The sequence below is a fragment of the Artibeus jamaicensis genome, unplaced genomic scaffold (genome assembly GCF_021234435.1).
Source record: "Artibeus jamaicensis isolate MK-2021 breed Jamaican fruit bat unplaced genomic scaffold, CSHL_Jam_final contig_477, whole genome shotgun sequence".
Classification (NCBI taxonomy): Eukaryota; Metazoa; Chordata; class Mammalia; order Chiroptera; family Phyllostomidae; genus Artibeus; species Artibeus jamaicensis.
Genome location: NW_026521854.1, coordinates 7,303,511 through 7,321,166, shown reverse-complemented (window position 1 = coordinate 7,321,166; position 17,656 = coordinate 7,303,511). Strand labels below are relative to the sequence as shown.

The following is a 17,656-nucleotide window of genomic DNA, read 5'->3' as shown; positions in this document are numbered from 1 at the left end:
AGGAACACAGAGGAGACCAGCTCCCTCCCGAGGTTGAACCCCTCCCCACAGCCTAGCCCTCCCAACTGGGCCTTGCCCTCCAACCTGCACAGAACAGCCTGTTCCCTCCACCCACTAAAGCCTGTAATCAGCTCCCCAGGACAGAGCCGAGGCCACCAGCTGGGACTGGGAGGAGGGCTTCTCCCCCGTGAGCCTCAGCCAATGCCCCACCCTGCTGTCTCTCCTCCAGCAGCCTGTCCTGGGGCCCTAACCACATTCCTTCCCAGCTCACACCCCTCCCCAAGTTTCCCCGTCACCCAAGTCCAGCAACGAACCATCCCTTATACTAGATTACTTTATTTATTTAATGAACACCCCAGAGTCCCTCTGTGCCCACCCAAGCCCAGCCCTCACGGAGCCTCCAGGTCAGAGGAGGAGCTGGAGCTGAACACAGTCGCACCCTAGCCCTAGGATCGCAAGGAAGGACAGGGCTCACAGGGAGTGGCTGGAGCACACCAAGGAAGGCTTCAGCGAGGTGAGAGCTGAGGTTCTGAGAAATGAATAAAAGCTTTCCAGGGAGGCTAAGTGGCAGAAAAGCCTCGAAGGAAGGTGAGAGGGTATAGCAGGCTTAACCTGCACAAGCCTCCAGTAGCTGACTGCAGAAGGGCCAGCACTAAGGAACTGGTACCCAGAGAGGGGAAGCAACTTGCCCACTGTCACACAGCAAAAAGTGGCAGAACCATGGGCTCCAACGAACTCCGTCCTCTGAGCCTCCTCACTCTTACTATGCTGTTCCCTCTGCCACAATTGCCTTTCCATCCCTCAACTGCTGAAAAGCTCCTATCAGGCTCCAGGATCATCAATGTGTAAACCTCTGGTCAAGACAGAAAGGGTCCCAGTGTTGGGAACCCAAGCCTGGGGTACAGTGAGGGTAGACCAAGACCCTAGCCTCTTCTGACCCCTGACACAGTACCAGTCACACTTGCTCCCCCAAAAAGTGAATTTCCAACCAAAGCAGCTGCTCTTGGCTTCCTTCAGTGAGCGCAGATTTGGGGAACAGACACCTGAGATCATATATTTAAAGCTGCACAATGTCCCTGCTGGAAATGAGACAGGAAGACATCCTGAGAGGGTGAGAGATGAGAAGAGCTTAGATGAGGTCCCTCGCTTCTAAAAGAAGGGCTCAGTGGGCCGCTCAAGGCACCTATCTTGAATCTTCACAAGTTTCAAAGGCCACAAGGCTGCTGTTGCTCCATAAGCCAGGGATGTCCCCCAAATGCAATGTCATTTGACTCCCGGGGGTCTTCGGGAGCAGCTTCCTGCCAGTCCATGGAGACCAGAATCCAGAGGTCTGAGTGCAGGAGATGTAAAAGTAACAGTGATGGGGCTCTTCCTCCAGACAAGCAGGGAAGGTGCGCGCCTCCTGCCTCCCGACACTATCCCCGGCTCCCACTCCACAGCGCATCCAGCTGGGGGCCCAGGGTGCTGAAGGATGGCCGGTCTTGTGGGCTCGGAGCCCAGCACAACTTCATCAGCTCGTGAACCTACGTGGGTGTGTGGAGATGGCAGAGTCACAAGGGGGTGGTAGGAAGGGCATGACTCTTGTTCACAGTTTTAAAATATACTCAGACTCCATCCTTTTCCTGCTCCACAGCCTCCCATGGCTCCCCATGGGTCTTAGAACAAAATCTCACCCCCTCCTCTGCCTCCCGCCCTCCCTTGCCACCCCCACCCCACCCCCTCCACACCACTAAATCGTTATTTAAACGCACCAAGCTCATTCCTGCCCCAGTGCCTTTACAGTTGCTGTGTCCTCCACTGAGAAAGCCCTCTTGCCAACTCTCCCCATGGGTGGGCTCCTCCTCCAGGTGCCACCCCCTCTAAGAGTTCCTCCCAGACCACCCCTCCTCCATCATTCCCTCCCCCCATCTCTTTCCCACCACAATGTTCTCATTAGCTTCTGCTGGTTCCTGGGAAGACTCCTCTGAGTCCCCAACAGCAGCACACAGTTGGCACTCCATAAATTTCTGTGGCCCGAGGAAATTAATTTATGAATGACCAATTGCGTGGCAGAAACTTACACAGAAGTTGTGACAAGTCACGAGAGCCCCTGCCATGGTACCATGGTACCAAGTGCCGACTGTGTGCTGAGCTCTGAGCTGAGCGCAGGGCAGCATTGACTCCTCTGATCTCCCACCCTCCAGGGCGTTGTTATTCCCACTCTGGACATGGTAAGCTTCGGCTCTGAAAATGTTCAGCCTCTCGCCCCAGCAGGAGCTCTCAACCAAGAGACAACGCGGTGAAGAGACTCAGAGAAGCAGCTGGCTTGCCCAAGACCTCGGTGTGGGAAACTGAGTCAATCCCAACAAGGGCTCACCTCACCAGGGCAGGCTGGAGGGGCAGGCAGCCTCTGGCCCTCTGCCAGCAAGTCCAGGAGGCGGCAAAGAGCCGGGACATCTCGCTCACATCCCATCATCCGCAGGAACTCCTGGGGCCAAGGAGGAGCACCCATGGTGAGGAAGGGGCGTTCCGTGACGGTGGGGAGGGGCCAGCCAGCGATTAGGAGGGCAAGCCATAGTGAAGGGGCTCATCGTGGTCGGGGAAGGGGAGGGTCCTCTGTGATGGAGGGGCCGCCTGTGGGGAGGAGGTCAGCCACAGCAAAGTAGTGCGGGGAGGAGGGTTGCTAGGGACGCAGGACGCTGACTCACAGCAGAGGGGCTGCAGCTCTTGTCACTGTAGGTGAACAGCTCATACAGAACGACCCCAAAGCTCCAGACATCCGACTGGCGTGAGAAGATATTGTCTGAGAGGGACTCCGGCGCGTACCTGGAGGGGACAGGGCATCCTTGGGGTGTGAGCGCCTGGCAGAAGACCGGAAAGGCGCAGCCTTGGGCTAGGGGAGCTGTCAGGTGGGACTATGAGAAGGTCAGGCTCCAGCTCTGGGGTCTCAGTTTCCCTGTCTGTGGGATGGGAGTGATTCTGGGGACAGCCCCTGTGGGACTTGGGTGGAGGGAGTCAACTCTGGCTGTAGCTGTGGAGAAAGGAGGTGTCAGTGCTGAGGGGGAGGGATGCAGCCAGTACACTGGGAGGGCCAGGGCCGGGGCGGGGCCAGGGCCAGGGTGGGGCCCGGGCCGCGGGAGGGGCGGGGCTAGGGCGGGACCAGGACAGTAAGGAGGAGAGGCTGGGTCAGATGAGCGGGGGACAAGGGAGGGGCTGGGGTGCTGGAGAAAAAAAGTGGGGGCCAGAACAGGGTTCAGAGGGACTGCTGCAGCTGTGGAGTGAGGCCAGTACCGAGAGGTAGACCTGGGTGTCGGGAGGAATGGGGTCAGCACACTGGGAGGAGGGGCGGGGCCGAGGCCAGCGGGCCAGGTCCCTACCAGAAGATAGGGCTTTGGCCCGGCTCCCGGACAACATAATAGTCTTTGTCCAGTGGCAACAACTTGGCAAGGCCAAAGTCAGCAATCTTGACATGGGTCTCGCTCTCCACCAGGATGTTACGCGCTGCCAGGTCACGGTGCACACAGCGGCGGGAGCCCAGGTACTCCATGCCCTGCGGGCGGACATGGGGTACGGACTCCAGGACGACTCAGTAAGGGGCCCTGAGCCTGACCTGGAATTTAACTGCAACCCCGACCCAGACCCCAAGCCTAACCCCACCCCTGTCGCATGCTGCACTCCAGTCCAGACCTTAGCCCCAACTCAATTCCATTTCCAACCGGACCTGGATCCGGCCCTCCCCCCCACCCCAACATCAGCCTTCGGCTTTCCCCAGGATTCCACACAGACTCCCATCCAAGGCTAGCCAGCTCCGCCCGTAGGTCCCGGAGCTTCCGCCCCTCACCTTGCAGATCTGCGAGGCGTAGAGGAGCAGGCGGCTGGCATCCAGGCGCACGCGGTGCCGCTGCAGGAAGTCACGCAGGCAGCCACTGGGCAGGTACTCCATGACAAGTCTCAGACTCTGGCGGCCTAGGAGGCAGGGGAGGATGGAGGAGTCACGGTGGTGGTGGTGGTGGGGGGGGTTCTATCTGCTCCCCTCCTCATTCTTCCTCTGGTCCAGAGTGGGACCTGGACTCAGTAGTGCCCTCTATAAAAGGGGAAGGTAACAACACATCACCAGTGTCTCTTGAGTACTTTCTACTATATACACTGATTCACTAATACCATGTAATGACCCATTTCTCAGGTGGGTAAATTGGAACTCAGAAATCAACTCTGCCCAAGGTCATCCCACTCCTAAGGGATAGAGCTGGCATTCAAATGGATAGACCTGGATAAAGAAGAGGGACCGCAGCACCTACTGGTGTTCTCTGACCACCCCAAGGGGGAGCTGTGGGCGGATGGCCATGTGGGGTTCGACGGGTGCCCATTTGGGAGGGGTCGCACCTGGGCCATAGCTGACACCGCGATACTTGACGATAAAGTCACTGTGCAGGGCTTTGAGGATCTGGATCTCCCGCTGGAAGTCCCTCTGCTGGTCTGGCCCGCTGTGTTGCAGCTGCTTCACAGCCACCAGGGCTCCTGTGTTGTCTCCCAGCGGGTCATAGCGGCACAGTTCCACGCTGCCAAAGTTGCCCTGAGGGACAGTGGGGCTGGTGTCCATGTGCCTGGGTGCCACCCTGCCCAACCCAGCCCAGCCCAGCCCACCGCACCTTGCCCAGCTGTGAAATGTACTTAAGGTGTCTCTCCTCAAAGATGGTAGGGTCCTGGCAGGCATAGAGCTGGGCGCCATTCCACAGCCCATCACGGGGCGCCAGGGCACCAGGTGTGGGGTCCGAGAGGAGTTCATAATCTGGGGGTCACAGGCAGTGAGTGTACAGTGCATTGGGCCTTAAACTGATTTGCTACGTAACCTCGATCTGCATGCTTACCCTCTCTGTGCATTATGGCCACACCACTGCAAACCAAAGGTACTTCGCAGGCCTGAAAAGGTGCCTTAGGCAGTGCACACCCTGTGCAACTACACATTGCTATGGAGACCAGAGGGCCTTCCCAGAGCCCACTGCTATGAGCTGTGGTCACAGGATGGCGCTCAGGCTGAGAAGTAGATATGCTGAGTGCCCCTGTAGGCCTGGTCCACCCTCCCCCTTCTTTCTCTTGTCTACAGAGAATCCAACAGAGTGGAACCACAAAGGGAAAGGTGCCTGTTGACTTGTTCACCCTCATTAACTGAGAACTAAACACTATCGTGTACAACCCTGAGCTTAGAGGCCTCTTTGTTACAGCAGCTGTCAAGTCCATGCTGACTGTTACAGTCACCAGCACTCCAATTGTGTCAGGCACAGGGGCTGGGCTGTGCTCCCACTGGGCCCAATACCACATGCAGGTCCTGCCCACCCTGCCTGGCCCAGGGAGCACCTGATGTAATGAGGTTGTTCAGGTCCCGGATGACAGCACGAAAGGAGGGCCTGTGGCTAGGCTCATAGGTCATGCACTGTTGGATCAGCAGGGCCAGCTCCATCCACTTGGGGGCAGGCAGCTGCTGCTGCTCCTCATAAAACTGGAGCTTCTGAGGGCGGGAGGAGGAGCTGGTTGCCCCTGGTGCGTCCTCAGAGGCTTCCTAGACCCACCCATGCTCCCCAAGTTGAACTTCAGTCTACCCTTCTGTCAAAGGGGGACTCTGACCTTGGCAGGGTCCATGGTACTGATTGGCATTGTGACACCACTGAACACCTCCCAGACTGTGGCACCGAAGCCCCACTTGTCAGCTTCCAAGCCAAGTGTCCGGGCCTCTTGGAGACATTCAGGGGCCACCCAGGGGATCCTGTCAGTGAGCACTGGCGGAGGATGGGGGTGAGGACGGCATCAGGGATCACTTCCTTGCCCCACAAGGCCCCTCCATCCTCCAGCCCTCCGCACTCACTCTCGAGGCTTAGCACAGTGGGACTGACACCAGGGTCACTCAGCTTGATGAAGGGTAGGCTCCCGTCAGATCCCTCCCGGGCCAAGAGCACCTTACGGGCTGAGACATTGCCATGGATGAGACCTTTATCCTCCTAAGTGGGCCGGGATAAAGAGATGCCAGGGAGGGTTTGATGAGAGAATATACTGGCTGGTAAACTCCTACACATCCTTCAAAGCCCTGGTACTGCTCAGACCATACTCCAGAATCTTCCTTAGATTACTGGCAGCCTGTCTGGCCTCTTCTAATCCACCCCCTATGACCTGGCTGTCTTTTTTTATTCTCAAATACTCCCACCCTGTGACTCCCCACTGCCTTCTGGATAAAGTCAAAAGCCCTCAGCCTGGCACTCAAGGCTTTTTAAAATCCAATCCTTGTTCATTCCTCCCATGGACTCTCTTCCATTTCCCCACCATGGTCTCCTGCCAACTGAACTGCCCAGTGTGCCCCAGACATGGAATACTTCCACTGTAGGCCTTTGCCGAGGCTGTTCTCTCAGCTCGACATGCCCTGCTTCCTTGCTCCTCCCAGTGAACTCCTACAGAACCTTCAAGGCCCCAGCTCTTTGGGAAGCCTTCCCTCTGCCCAGTCTCATTGCTCACTGCTCCCTGAGATCCATGGATATCCCTTCTCCTGCTCTTATATCTCTGATCCTGTACATACACTGTTCCCTCAGTCTGAAATGCCCTCCCTTGCAAAACTGCTGTCCCCACCACCTCAATTTCCCGTCCTCTCTCGGAATGGAGGGTGAAGCAGATAGAGGAGCACTCACCAGATAGTTGAGGGCATAGGCCAGCTGTTTGATCACCTGCAGCTTCCAGCTGGCTGGCACCAGATGGCCACACTTGCGCAGGTACGTGTCCAGTGCTCCCAGGTGTACAAACTCCTGCACCATGATGCCTGGGGACAGCACAGGGCAGGGCAGGGCTGGGAGACGAGACTGCACTGTGTCCCAGAGAATCTGCCTCCAGTCCACCCTCATGAGTCACTCTGCTCTGACTGTCCCCTTCCCTGCCCCTCCTCTTCCTTACCCTGTTCACTGTTCCACCTCCCCATCTCCCATCTCAGGGTGTCTTCCCAAAACGCCTGGAAGCTTCTAAGCTCTCTTTGTATCTCCCTTCCAGCTCTTTGTATATTTCATGTTGTCTCCCTAGAACACCCCCCTTCCTTTTCTTCCCTAATTCCTACTTATCCTCACAATCCCAGAACCGTGGCCTGACCTCCAGGCTGTGTCCCCAGCACACATGATCACTTATCCATCGCCCGCCAGCCTGTCACGCTCTCTGCTGTGCCCCCAACTCCTGACACATACTGGGCTGAACGAAATGCATGGAATGGAGGCTATGTGCCCCTTCCAAAGTTGCAGAGGAGGGACACGGTAAAGGGACACTGGAACCCAGATCTGGCTTCAGATGGCTCTGGGGGCTCGGTATTGGCAGGAGCCTGGAGCTGCTGTCCAAGGAGTGACAACTGAGGGGCGTATGTGTAGGGTGCGTGCCCCTGTATGCGTATTCCTAATGCTGCCATGGACAGACTCAGTGAGCCAGAGCAGGGGTGGGGCACGGGGTCTCTCACTGTCTCCGGCCATGCACACGCCATGAAGCAACACGAGATGCTGGTATGACACGTGGCTCATCAAGCTCGCCGCTTCCAGGAATGACTGGGGAGGACAGGAGGGAAAGAAGATGCATGGGTCCCTCCCAACCCAGGGTCCACCCAGAGACCCCAAACTTGCTGCTCATTAACCTGCCTTAGGAGAAGACCTGGCCCCAACCTTCTCTGGTCCTGGAGCCCACTGTGAGTGCACACAGCCCTCTGTATCATAATTTTCTGACAGCAGCTGGAAGTGGCCACTGTAGTCTACCTCGAGTCTTTCACAGGTAAGTGGGAGATTTGGGGGTTGAGAAAGGCTCAGTCCTTCCCCTGTGTGGCCCAGCCCCCTGCTGCCTTCATCTACATCGCTCCCCTATCCTCGGTTCACGCGTCTCTGGCCCACTGGCTTCCTCACTATTCCTTACATGTGCCACGCTCAATCCTGCCTACCCTTGCACTGGCTGTTCCCACAGTCTGGTGGACTCTGCATTTGCATCCATGTTCCCCAACCCTTCTGTATTTCATCATTGGAGGATGTTGTGGCTACCCTTCTGTATTTTTTAAATGTCTCTGACTCCACGATCCTCTCTCCAGCCAGCCCTGACCCCAAAGTCCTGGTCCCCTTCTGCTCACCTCTGTGCAGTTCTTATGTTTCCCATCTAACACTTTGAGCAGCACCTCTGTCTTCCGAGGCTCCCCATCCACAGGCTCCTGGCGACAGCCCCGGTAAATCCTGGTGAAGGATCCGTGACCCAGGTTCTCATGCTGGGGGGTGAGGGGGCAACAGAAGAGGCAGGTAAGGGGGCTCCTGTGGGATTCTAACCCCCACAGGCCTGAGAAATACATAGACATGGGCCCCATTTTACAGATGATGCAACAGAAGCACAGAGATCACATCACATGCCCGAGGCCACACAGCAGAGATGGATGCAGACCAGGTCTCTGGACTCCCACTGAGGTCCCCCAACTCCCGTTCCCTGTGGCCCTTACCCACTCCAGGCTATCAACAGGGATCTTGTGAAATGTCATCTGACTCAGCTGGCATCCCGAGTGGGGCTGGACAGGGGATGATGTGGGTGGACTGCAACCTCTCCGGACCACAATCAGATTGGACTTTTCTATGATGAGGGGGTGTAGAGAGAAAACCAGAAGTCAGAGGTGAAAGGCCCTCAAAGGTTTGCTCACTCCCTCTTAGTTTGGGGTCTCCCCTGGAAGCCAACCCTGAGATGAAGACTCCAGGATATGTGGTTTACTTGAAAGGAGGCTGCAGGTAGCACCAGGGTGGGGGGTGGGCTTCCACAGTGAGACAGAGAGGGAAGGCCCTGGGATGAGCAACCAGCAGGATGGGCAACCAGGTCTCAGTGCTGCTAGGGATTCCAGGAGACCCAGAAGCCACGCCTCAGAGCTGCCCCATCCCAGGGGCTTGTCTGAGTGACAGCCATCCAGAGGGAAAGGCAGAAGATGAGGGCAGACAGGGTGCTAGTGGCACCCCCAGACTCCAATTCTGGGCTCAGCTGTGCCTGAGGGCAGCATTATACCCCACAAGCCAGTAAGTCAACTTTTCTTCCCTAAAACACTTTGACCCACATTTTCTGCTTCTTGCCACTTAGGTGGTGTGACAAAGAGAACAGTGGGGCCCAGACCAACTGCTCAGCTCAGGGGGGAAGGTGGGCTCACCTTTGGGTCTAGGGGTGCAACAGAAGGTGAGGTTCAGTGCAACCCCGTCTACATGCAGCCCGCCATCCAGGCAGGCTGCCAGGAGCTCTCGAAGACTGCTGTGGGGTCGGCCAAGGCCAGCCAGGGAGAAGGTTCCTGTGGGGTCGCACCGGATGAGGCAGCCCTTGTAATCAGGTCCCAGGGGAGTCTGCAAGGAGGAGAGGTCCCTGAGCGGGAGTAGGCCACAACCACCCTCCCCCTTGCTCCCTTTTCCTTGAGCACCACAGGTTCATTCTGCTCTCCAGGCCTTCGCATATGCTGTTCCCCTCCACTGGGAATGTCCTTTCCCTTCCCTTCTTCAGGAAGCCAATGCTCACACATTTTTCAGATCTCAACTCATCACCTCCTCTAGGAAGCCTTCCCTGCCCTCCTGGCTCCTAGTGGTGGACTGACCTGTACACAAACAGTGAGCAGGAAGCTGTTGAAATCCTGGGGGCTGCGACGGAGGACATAGGAGCCAGGAAGGGAGCCCTCAGTCTTGAGCTTGTTGATGGCAAAATCCAGGCTTGGGGAAAGGTGGGAGAGAACAGAGATTCCAAGTCAGAGAGATGGAGGCAGAGAAACCAAGCCAGGCCTGGGTTCTCATTCTAGTCTCTGAAGCCTGGGACCCTCGCCTGCTAACATTCCCTCCTTCCCCGATACGAAAACTGGGTCAAAAGATGGGTTTCTGCCTAGGAGATTAAACAAGAAATGGCCCTGGAACCCCAGGAGTCAGAGGGAGGAAAGAGGCTGCTCTGGGCAGCAGAGGGGAGCCCCCAGACTCTAAGCGCTGACCACACAGCAGCCGCTGTTCGAGCCCTTGGCCCCTCGTCCAGGGCTCCCAGGAGGCGAGGACATTGAGGCACCAAGAAGGGGAGTGACCAGGATTTGCGCCCGGGTGTTTCTGGCTGCTGAAGGCAGACCAGGAGGACGGTCCTTACGTGATGGGGCCGTGGCAGTGCTGCGCCACCTCCTCCAAAAGCCGCGGAGGCGCCACCTCCTTGCAGAAGTAGTGCCGGGAGTCGGTGGTCAGCCGGAAGTAGCCGTCGACCAGCGCCACAAAGGACAACGCTCCTGGCAGCCCCGGGAACTCAGCCTCCTGCAAGAGGCCGTGGTTAGTCCTGTTGCGGTACCTGTCCTCGAGGAGGACGGGAGAGGAGGGTTCTCACACCCACCAGGATCTGGTTGTCTGTCCTGGTGATGGTGACCAGACGGTGTTCCCCAGCCGGGCCAATGCGCGGCGCCTGCTTGATGCTGATATCCACGATTTCTGGAAAGTCGCAGAAAGGCTGGAAGACCTAGGAGGGAGGAGGAGGGCGCAGGGTAGGGGTCCACTTCCTCGGAGCCCCCAATCCCTCTTAGAAGCCTGGATCCCACCAACCCAAGGCCACGAGCCCCGCCCCTTTCAGTCCCGCCCCGCCCATTCTCTCCCACCTCGCCCCACCCATTTAAACCCCTCCCCTGCCCATCCCCCAGTTTTTCCACCACACCCCTGCCAAAACCCTCCCCATTCTCTGTCTTCCCTGAGCCCCTCCCTCATTAGCTCCACTTTATCTCCCCACTTCTCAGTCCAGTTGGAAGCCCCGCCCCCTCTCTTAATCCTGCCTCCCCCCCATATCATCAGTTAGCCCTGCAGCGAGCTCCGCCCTGTCCAACCAGTCCCCACCCACTCAGCCCCGCCCACCTCCCCCACCCTCCGTTCTTGGCCCCGCCCCCACCATTGGCCCCACCCAGCATCTGCTGGCACCTCCTGTGTTCCTGGACTCCAAGCAATTCCACTATCACCAGATACTTGGAGGAGCCCCAACGCATCCGGACCACCAGCAACTCCGGGGAGGCCCACGACGAAGGTCTCGGTGGCCCTGGAGGGGTCCAGTCGCTCCAGGTCCATGATGTACTTGACCATGAGTGAGTGCCTGTCAACCTGACAGGCGGCCACGCGGTGCAGAGCCTGGCGCACCCTCCTTCGAATGCGCCTCCGAGTAACAAAACTCAGGCCCTGGATCAGGTCGCGTAGGCCGGGAGGCAGGCAGATCTTGTAGCTGTGAGTGGGGGCAGTGGACCCTCAGTGTGGGAAGGAGTCACCCCGCTGGGACTGACCAGGGACACACATCAACCCAGGCTGTAGCTGAGGGGCTGTAGTGTGGCTTCCCTGAAGGGCATGAAGTGCACATGGAGACACACTCAGGGACATGCATGGGGTGGAGGCCTCAGTGTGGGGAGGGCCATTGGGGCCCGCCCACAGGACAGACAGGGACATAGGCAGGCCATTTAGGGGTAGAAGCCAGGGCCCTGGAGCCTCAGGGGGGTGTGGACCTGGGTTGTGAGGCTTGGGTCATGTGGACACAATGCAGGCTTGTAAGTGGGGAGCACTGCGGGCTTCCTGGGCTCTGGGATACCCTAGTGAAGCCATGTTTGCTCATTCCCAGGTAGCAAGTGGGCACCACAGCCTCCAGGCCCTCACCTGATGGTCTTTAGCAGCTCCTCTGGTCGCTGGCCCTGCTCACATGCCATCTGGGCCAGGTCCAGCACAGCCAGGCTGAGACATTCGCCCTGCTCCTTGAGGCTAAGGCCCACGGGGAGACGGCCGCTCACCAGGTCATGGCGGTGCTGGGGCCAGTCAAAGGCCAATGGTGAGCCCTGAAGTTGCCTTGCAGACCCCCACCCCTGGGCTGACCCCCCATCCCTGGGTTGCCACAGGAAGGGTGAGCCAAGGCCACCCCTGAGGTTGCACTGTGGACCACCAGCCCTGGGCCAAGCCCTACACAGACCCTTTACCTGGGCAAATAGGTGCTCCAGGACTGGCAGGTCAAGGATGGCACTGGCCAAGTCCTTTCGAAGCCCGAATCGGTGACACTTCTCTAGCCCAAACCAGTTGGGGAAGTAAAAGCTGTGTAGGGAAGGGCAGAACCTTGGAGTGGAGGGTATAGGGAGGTAGAGAACCGTGCCAAGACCTCACAGAGCCCAGGGTGTGCCAATGAATTGCTGTGTGACCAGGCAAGCCACCTACCCTCTCTGGCCTCAGTTTCCTTATCTGTGAAATGGGCAGTGATCACACCCTCCCTGGGGCACCCATGGCAGGTACAGGGAGATAATACATTGTTGGATCTCTGTTTTGAATTCCCATTTCCTATGCCCTCAGCAAAAGACATCCCATTCCAGTGTCCTCTAACCCACACCTGCAGAGGGCAGGGGGAAGGGCTTCCTACCGGAGCCTGTACACGAGGACCAGGGTGCCCACATCCTCCACGGAGAAGATGTGGCTCGGGGGAAACCAGCAGGACAGGTCCTCCACGGCCAGAGCAAAGAGGGAGTGGTACACGGGCAGGATGCCTGAGGGGATGCCCCCATCAGTTCCCTCCTGCTCTCTCCATCCATCCTCTGCAGCCCCCACCCATTGCCACAGGACTCCTTGTCACCTTTAGCTCTGACACTGTGTCCCATCCCTGCTCACCATCTTCTCAGGGTTCCCCACCCCTCTCCCCAGAGCACCTCTTTTCACTGTACACTTTACCTGGAGGGATGATCAGCTGCTTTCCTCCCTGTGCTATCACACCTGTGAGTCTTTGCATGTGCCATCCCCTCTGCACTCTCCTCCCTTACCAAACTCCTACTCATCCCTCACAGCCCCAGCTCCGAGGCTGACTCGGGTTGGCAGCCATCTAGCTCCCAACCCAGGACCATACCCGACCCATCCTCTGACCCAGCATTTTAAGGACCCACTCACCACTGGCCTTAGCAGCCTGAACACACAGTTCTTCAGCCGAGTGCTCCCCAAAAGAGAAGGAGAGGCGCTGAGGGGGCCCAGGGCCCCGAGGGGGCAGCAGCACATGTAAGGCACCAGCTTCTGAAGACGAGAGGCTGCAAGATCGCTGAGAGATCAGGGGCGTCTCCTCACTTGGAGGTGCCATGTGTGCAGCCGGGCTGGAGAGAGACAGCCCCTCAGTTCCAGACAGAGGGGCGAGACTACAAAGCTCTCGGGCCTGGATGGGGTGGGGTTGGGGAGGAACAGAGATATTGCTGGGTGACGTAGGCATTCAGCTGGAGAAACAGGGACAGAGTTAGAGAGAGAGAGTTCTGAGTGTGCAAGCTGGTTGAGGAGCCATAAACTCTCAGGAGAGAGCTGTGCTGAGGCCTGGAAGATACTCTGCACCCACATTCGTGTGAATTCACGCCAAACACTCTTGTAGGTGGCCAAAGCGGACATCTCTGGTCAATTCGCAGCCTCTACACTTAACCTCCAGCTCAGCCCCCACCTCAGGCAGACAGGAGCAATTAATCACAGATGTACAGATTTGCCCAACAGGAAGCAGAAGGCTACTAGCTTTTGGCTTTTGCACGTAGGGTTTAACAGGAGTAAGCGTGGTGGTCACTCCCTGTGGGGGCGTGGTGGGGGTGGCGGTGGAAGAGGGCACTCAGGCACTTGGGGCTGGAAGCTTCTGCATGTGATGTGATTCATGGCCTGAGGACAGACACAGTATGCTGACTCTGCTCACAGGGATGTCCGTCCGCTCCCCCACCATCTCTGTCTCTATCACTGAGCCCCTCAGAGCACTCAGGCCCCCAGAATAGGAAGTCCAGGAGGGAAACACCTTCTTTATTCACAGCGTTTGCCACACACCAACTTCCAGTTCTCTCAAGGTGACCACTGGGGAACCCCAGAGCTCAGGGCCGCTGGCTGGGCAGAGAGAGGGGTTGGCCTTGGAACCCAGTGAGGAAAAGCAGGGGAGGACAAGATCCAGTCGAACTGACCTGAATTAAGAAGATACAACGAGAACCTTGGGTAAAAAACTATGTTGCAAAATAATAGTAGGGGATATGGGTGGGAGGGGAGAGCATTAATGCATTTTTTAAAGGTTTTATTTATTTACTTTCAGAGACAGGGGAAGGGAGTGAGAAAGAGAGGGAGAGAAACATCAATGTGTGGTTGCCTCCCCCCACATGCCCCCACTGGGGACTGGGCCTGAAACCCAGGCGTGTGCCCTGGCCAGGAATCAAACTGACAACCCTTTGGTTCACTACCTGGCGTTCAATCCCCTGAGCCACACCAGCCAGGACCATTAATGCATTTTTAACGCACCCAGAATATAAGCCTGGGGCTGGGGTGGATGAAGACCCCAGGCTCTGGGTTCAAATCCCAGTCCCACCACATCCGGGCCATCATCCTCCCACCAGTGGGGCTCAACTCTGTCAGTTGCGAAATGGCCTGACTCCCTGCCCGCCTCAGTGAGGTGGGCCTCTGAGCCCACCCAACGCTTCAGGGCATTTAATCCACAGCAACTGACCCAATTCTTGGCAATATGCCCAGTGCGCGCTCCACAAACGCCAGCTAAACCAGACAGGAAGATCCCCTGGCATGGTGGTTTAGTGGCTGCTGTGAGGGAAGTAGGGAAAGAACTTTCCCCTAGGGACACCTCTGTGTCACTAGCTCCCAGACCAATAATGGTAACATTCGCAGCCTCAGGGGCCCAGGGACCCCTGTCACTCCCCACAGAGGGGACCACTGTCCTGTTTCTAACAGCCAACCTGATCTTGCCAGTCTTTGCACTTCTATATAAATGGAATCCACACAGCACATCATCTGCTAAAACCAGTCCTAAACAACAACAGCATGATTGTTTAAATATCGAAAGTAATAAAAGGGAAAGTCAGAGGTGAAAACCCAGAGTTTGAGGCCCAGAAAAATGCCCGTTTTAACACCGAAATCCCCACATCCCAGAATGGCTGGTCACTCTCCTCCCCAGCCTGGGGACCATTTCCCCAGGAGTCCTCAGCTCCCTGCAGGCCAGTGCACAGAGATTCGTTCAGGTCCCTAGAGATGAGAAAGTGAAGCCTCGTTTATGTCAGACAGTCGAGGCCCAGAGGCCGGAGCACTTTGCCAGGGGCCACTAGAGCCAGCCATCCGAGCTCACATCTGTCTCGCAGCTTTCCTCGGAGGCCTGGAAGGCAAACTTGCCTTCGTGGTCACATCCCCCTCCACAGGCTCTGACACTGCCAGACACAACCGTCCACCCACCCTGAGCCCAGCCAGAGCCCTGTGGCACCAACAGATCTTACCTGGCAGGTGGGGACCCTGGGCCAACCATGGGAAGGCAGAGCCCAGTGGCAGTGGAAGGAAAGTCCCACTGGGCTCTTTCCTGTGTGGGCCCCTCTGCTTCCTGAGCAGCTGTCACTTACGGAAAGTCATGGCCTTGTTGGGGACATGGGGGCGGGGAGGTGAGAGGGCCCAGATGGGGAGGGGCAGAAAGTTCCGGAAGCCTGCACAGCATTGGCCCTCCTCAGGCTGCTGCAGACTCGAGACCCAAGGGCTGACAGCACAGAGGAGGATTCAGGTCACACAAGGGTCTCAGCAGGCTCCAGACCCACTCTCTGTGAGGCACTAGCAGCGCCCCGGCTCCCCAGGCCTCCGTCTACCCGCTGCGGCATGTGCTGATGCATGCTGGGCACCCAGAGCGATCGATTTTACACTCGGGGAAGGCAACTGGGCTGGGTCTGCCCGGGGAGGAAGCCAGGAAGTTGCCCTTCCGGACAAAGGTGGGATTCTCCTCCTGGGCTTTCTCCCGGGAGACCTTGGGAGGGGCAAAGGCCCCCAGGTCTGCGCCTGCTGCCCCACACTCTGCCCTAGCCACTGAGCCTGCCAGAGGGCACACCTCACCCCTGTCCCGCGTGGAGAGCAAGGAAAACCAGCTGACAGGGCAGGCGCAGGCCAGGACCCGCCCAGCAAGGGTCTGAGGAGGAGGGCACCCCCCACAAAAGCCCTGAGGTGGGAATGAGTCAAGCAGTTTCAGGAGCAGACAAGGCTGACTGGCCGGTGGGGCAGGAAGAGGTGAGGGGATGGGGGGAGGGGCAGAGGGTGGGCAGCACCATTAGGGTCTGAGAGATTGATTGTTTGAACATGCCTGAGGCTGTCGTGAATGGGGGAACAGGAGACCAGAGCAGCACTCAGGTAAGACCTGGGCCAGTGTCCTTAATAGGATGTGAACCCCAGAAAGAAGTTCAGGGAGATGCTCTGACTCAGTCGGTTGGAGTGTCGTCCTCTGCACCAAAATGCTGTGGGTTCGATTCCCAATCAGGGCACATGCCTAGGTTGAGGGTTTGACCCCTGGCCAGGGTGTGCACGGGAGGTGACCTGTCTACTGATGTTTCTCTCTCACATCGGTGTTTCTCTCTCTTCCTCTCTCTAAAATTGATAAAATTATCCTTGGGTGAGGATTAAAACAAAGGAAAAAATGGGGGGGGGCAGATTTTAGAAGATTCTTTTATCTCTGTAATCCCATTACAAGTCTTGGCCCCAAAATGACTTGGGTGTGTATTTTGTGGACTTTAATTCCATCATCCACAGATACTTACTGGGCACCTCCTGTGGGCAGGGTACTGAGGACACAGCAGGGAACGCAGCAGACACACTCTGACTCCTAAGCTGAAGGTCTCCTGGAGGAGACGACAATAAATAACCTATTAGCTATGACTTGTTGCAGTGAGAGCTGCAACCTGCTAGGAGAGACCCCCCTGAATCTTGGAGGGCTTTCTGGAGGCAGCAACTTTGATACCAAAATCCATGGACTGGTAAGATTGGCCAAAGAACGACGTGGACGTGTGGGGAGTTCCAGCAGAGGTTACAGCCTGGGAAGCTGGTCAGAGAGCTCCCGAGAAGGGCAGGGTGGCAGAGACTCCTTTAGAGGCATCAGTGAGACCTCATGGCTGGAGGAAAGGGGTGTGGGTTCTGTCCTTAGCATCGTGGGAGCCACAGCAGCCTTTGTGACAGGAAGTGCTATGTGGAGACTTAGTGTTTTTCTTTCACTTCCTGAGTGACTTCGGCAGAGAGAAATACAAACATACCCCTTGCCAGGAGACACAGGCTCCGGTGTCCCGGAAGGACAGGGAGTCTCTAGGCCCCTGGCAACTCCGGTCAGATGGCCACTGCAGTATTTTGAAAATAAGCAGGAGGGGGACAGAGTGAAGACACAGGTGGCTCTCAGCTCCTGAGAGAGACACATGCAGGCTCCATAAAAACTTTCTCAGAAGGCAAGGCCCAGAACTTGCTTGAGAGCAAATTAAAAACTAAAGTAAGCCCTGGCTGGTGTGGTTCAGTGGATTGAGTGCTGGCCTGCAAACTGAAATGTTGCCAGTTCGATTCCCAGTCAGGGCACATGCCTGGGTTGTGGGCCGGGTCCCCCAGCGGGCACGTGAGAGGCAACACATTGATATCTCTCTCACACATCAATGTGGATCTCCTCCCTTCCCCCCTCTCTAAAGATAAATAAATTAACTCTTAAAAAAACCAACCTAAAGTGATACAAACTCCCAATTTTTCTACTGGCAAAAAAGCTCAAAGAGTAAACAAAGAAAACAGGTAAAAAGTCAAGCTTGTATTATGGAGAAAATACCCTTATTATATAAGCAACCCCTGGGAAGCATTAATAAAATGCCAGAAACTCTGCAGGCTGTGAACCCAGAAATCACAGAAAATGAAGTACAAATACCCCTTAA

The 17,656-nt window shown here is 56.9% G+C and overlaps 1 protein-coding gene across 4 annotated transcripts; it reads right to left on the bottom strand.

Moving 5' to 3' along the window:
- Positions 1-319: 319 nt before the first annotated feature.
- On the bottom strand, positions 320-15,721 carry JAK3 (Janus kinase 3). Of its 4 annotated transcripts, none has more exons than XM_037141998.2 (25): positions 15,224-15,721; positions 13,759-13,918; positions 12,894-13,149; positions 12,376-12,499; positions 11,945-12,056; positions 11,631-11,776; positions 10,914-11,208; positions 10,342-10,464; positions 10,108-10,265; positions 9,581-9,692; positions 9,149-9,335; positions 8,462-8,589; positions 8,105-8,236; positions 7,454-7,538; positions 6,651-6,778; positions 5,840-5,972; positions 5,602-5,753; positions 5,335-5,485; positions 4,629-4,768; positions 4,363-4,552; positions 3,821-3,945; positions 3,357-3,529; positions 2,688-2,805; positions 2,357-2,467; positions 320-1,523 (listed from the first exon to the last, which is right to left on the bottom strand). In XM_037141998.2, the coding sequence occupies exons 3-25, from the start codon at positions 13,075-13,077 to the stop codon at positions 1,416-1,418; spliced, it is 3,315 nt and encodes a 1,104-aa protein (XP_036997893.2). In that variant the 5' UTR covers positions 13,078-13,149; positions 13,759-13,918; positions 15,224-15,721; the 3' UTR covers positions 320-1,415. The 4 variants fall into 4 exon arrangements, with proteins under 4 accessions (XP_036997893.2, XP_036997894.2, XP_036997895.2 ...); XM_037141999.2 differs by having other exon boundaries at positions 13,788-13,918; XM_037142000.2 differs by lacking the exon at positions 13,759-13,918 and having other exon boundaries at positions 12,894-13,090.
- Positions 15,722-17,656: the final 1,935 nt, after the last annotated feature.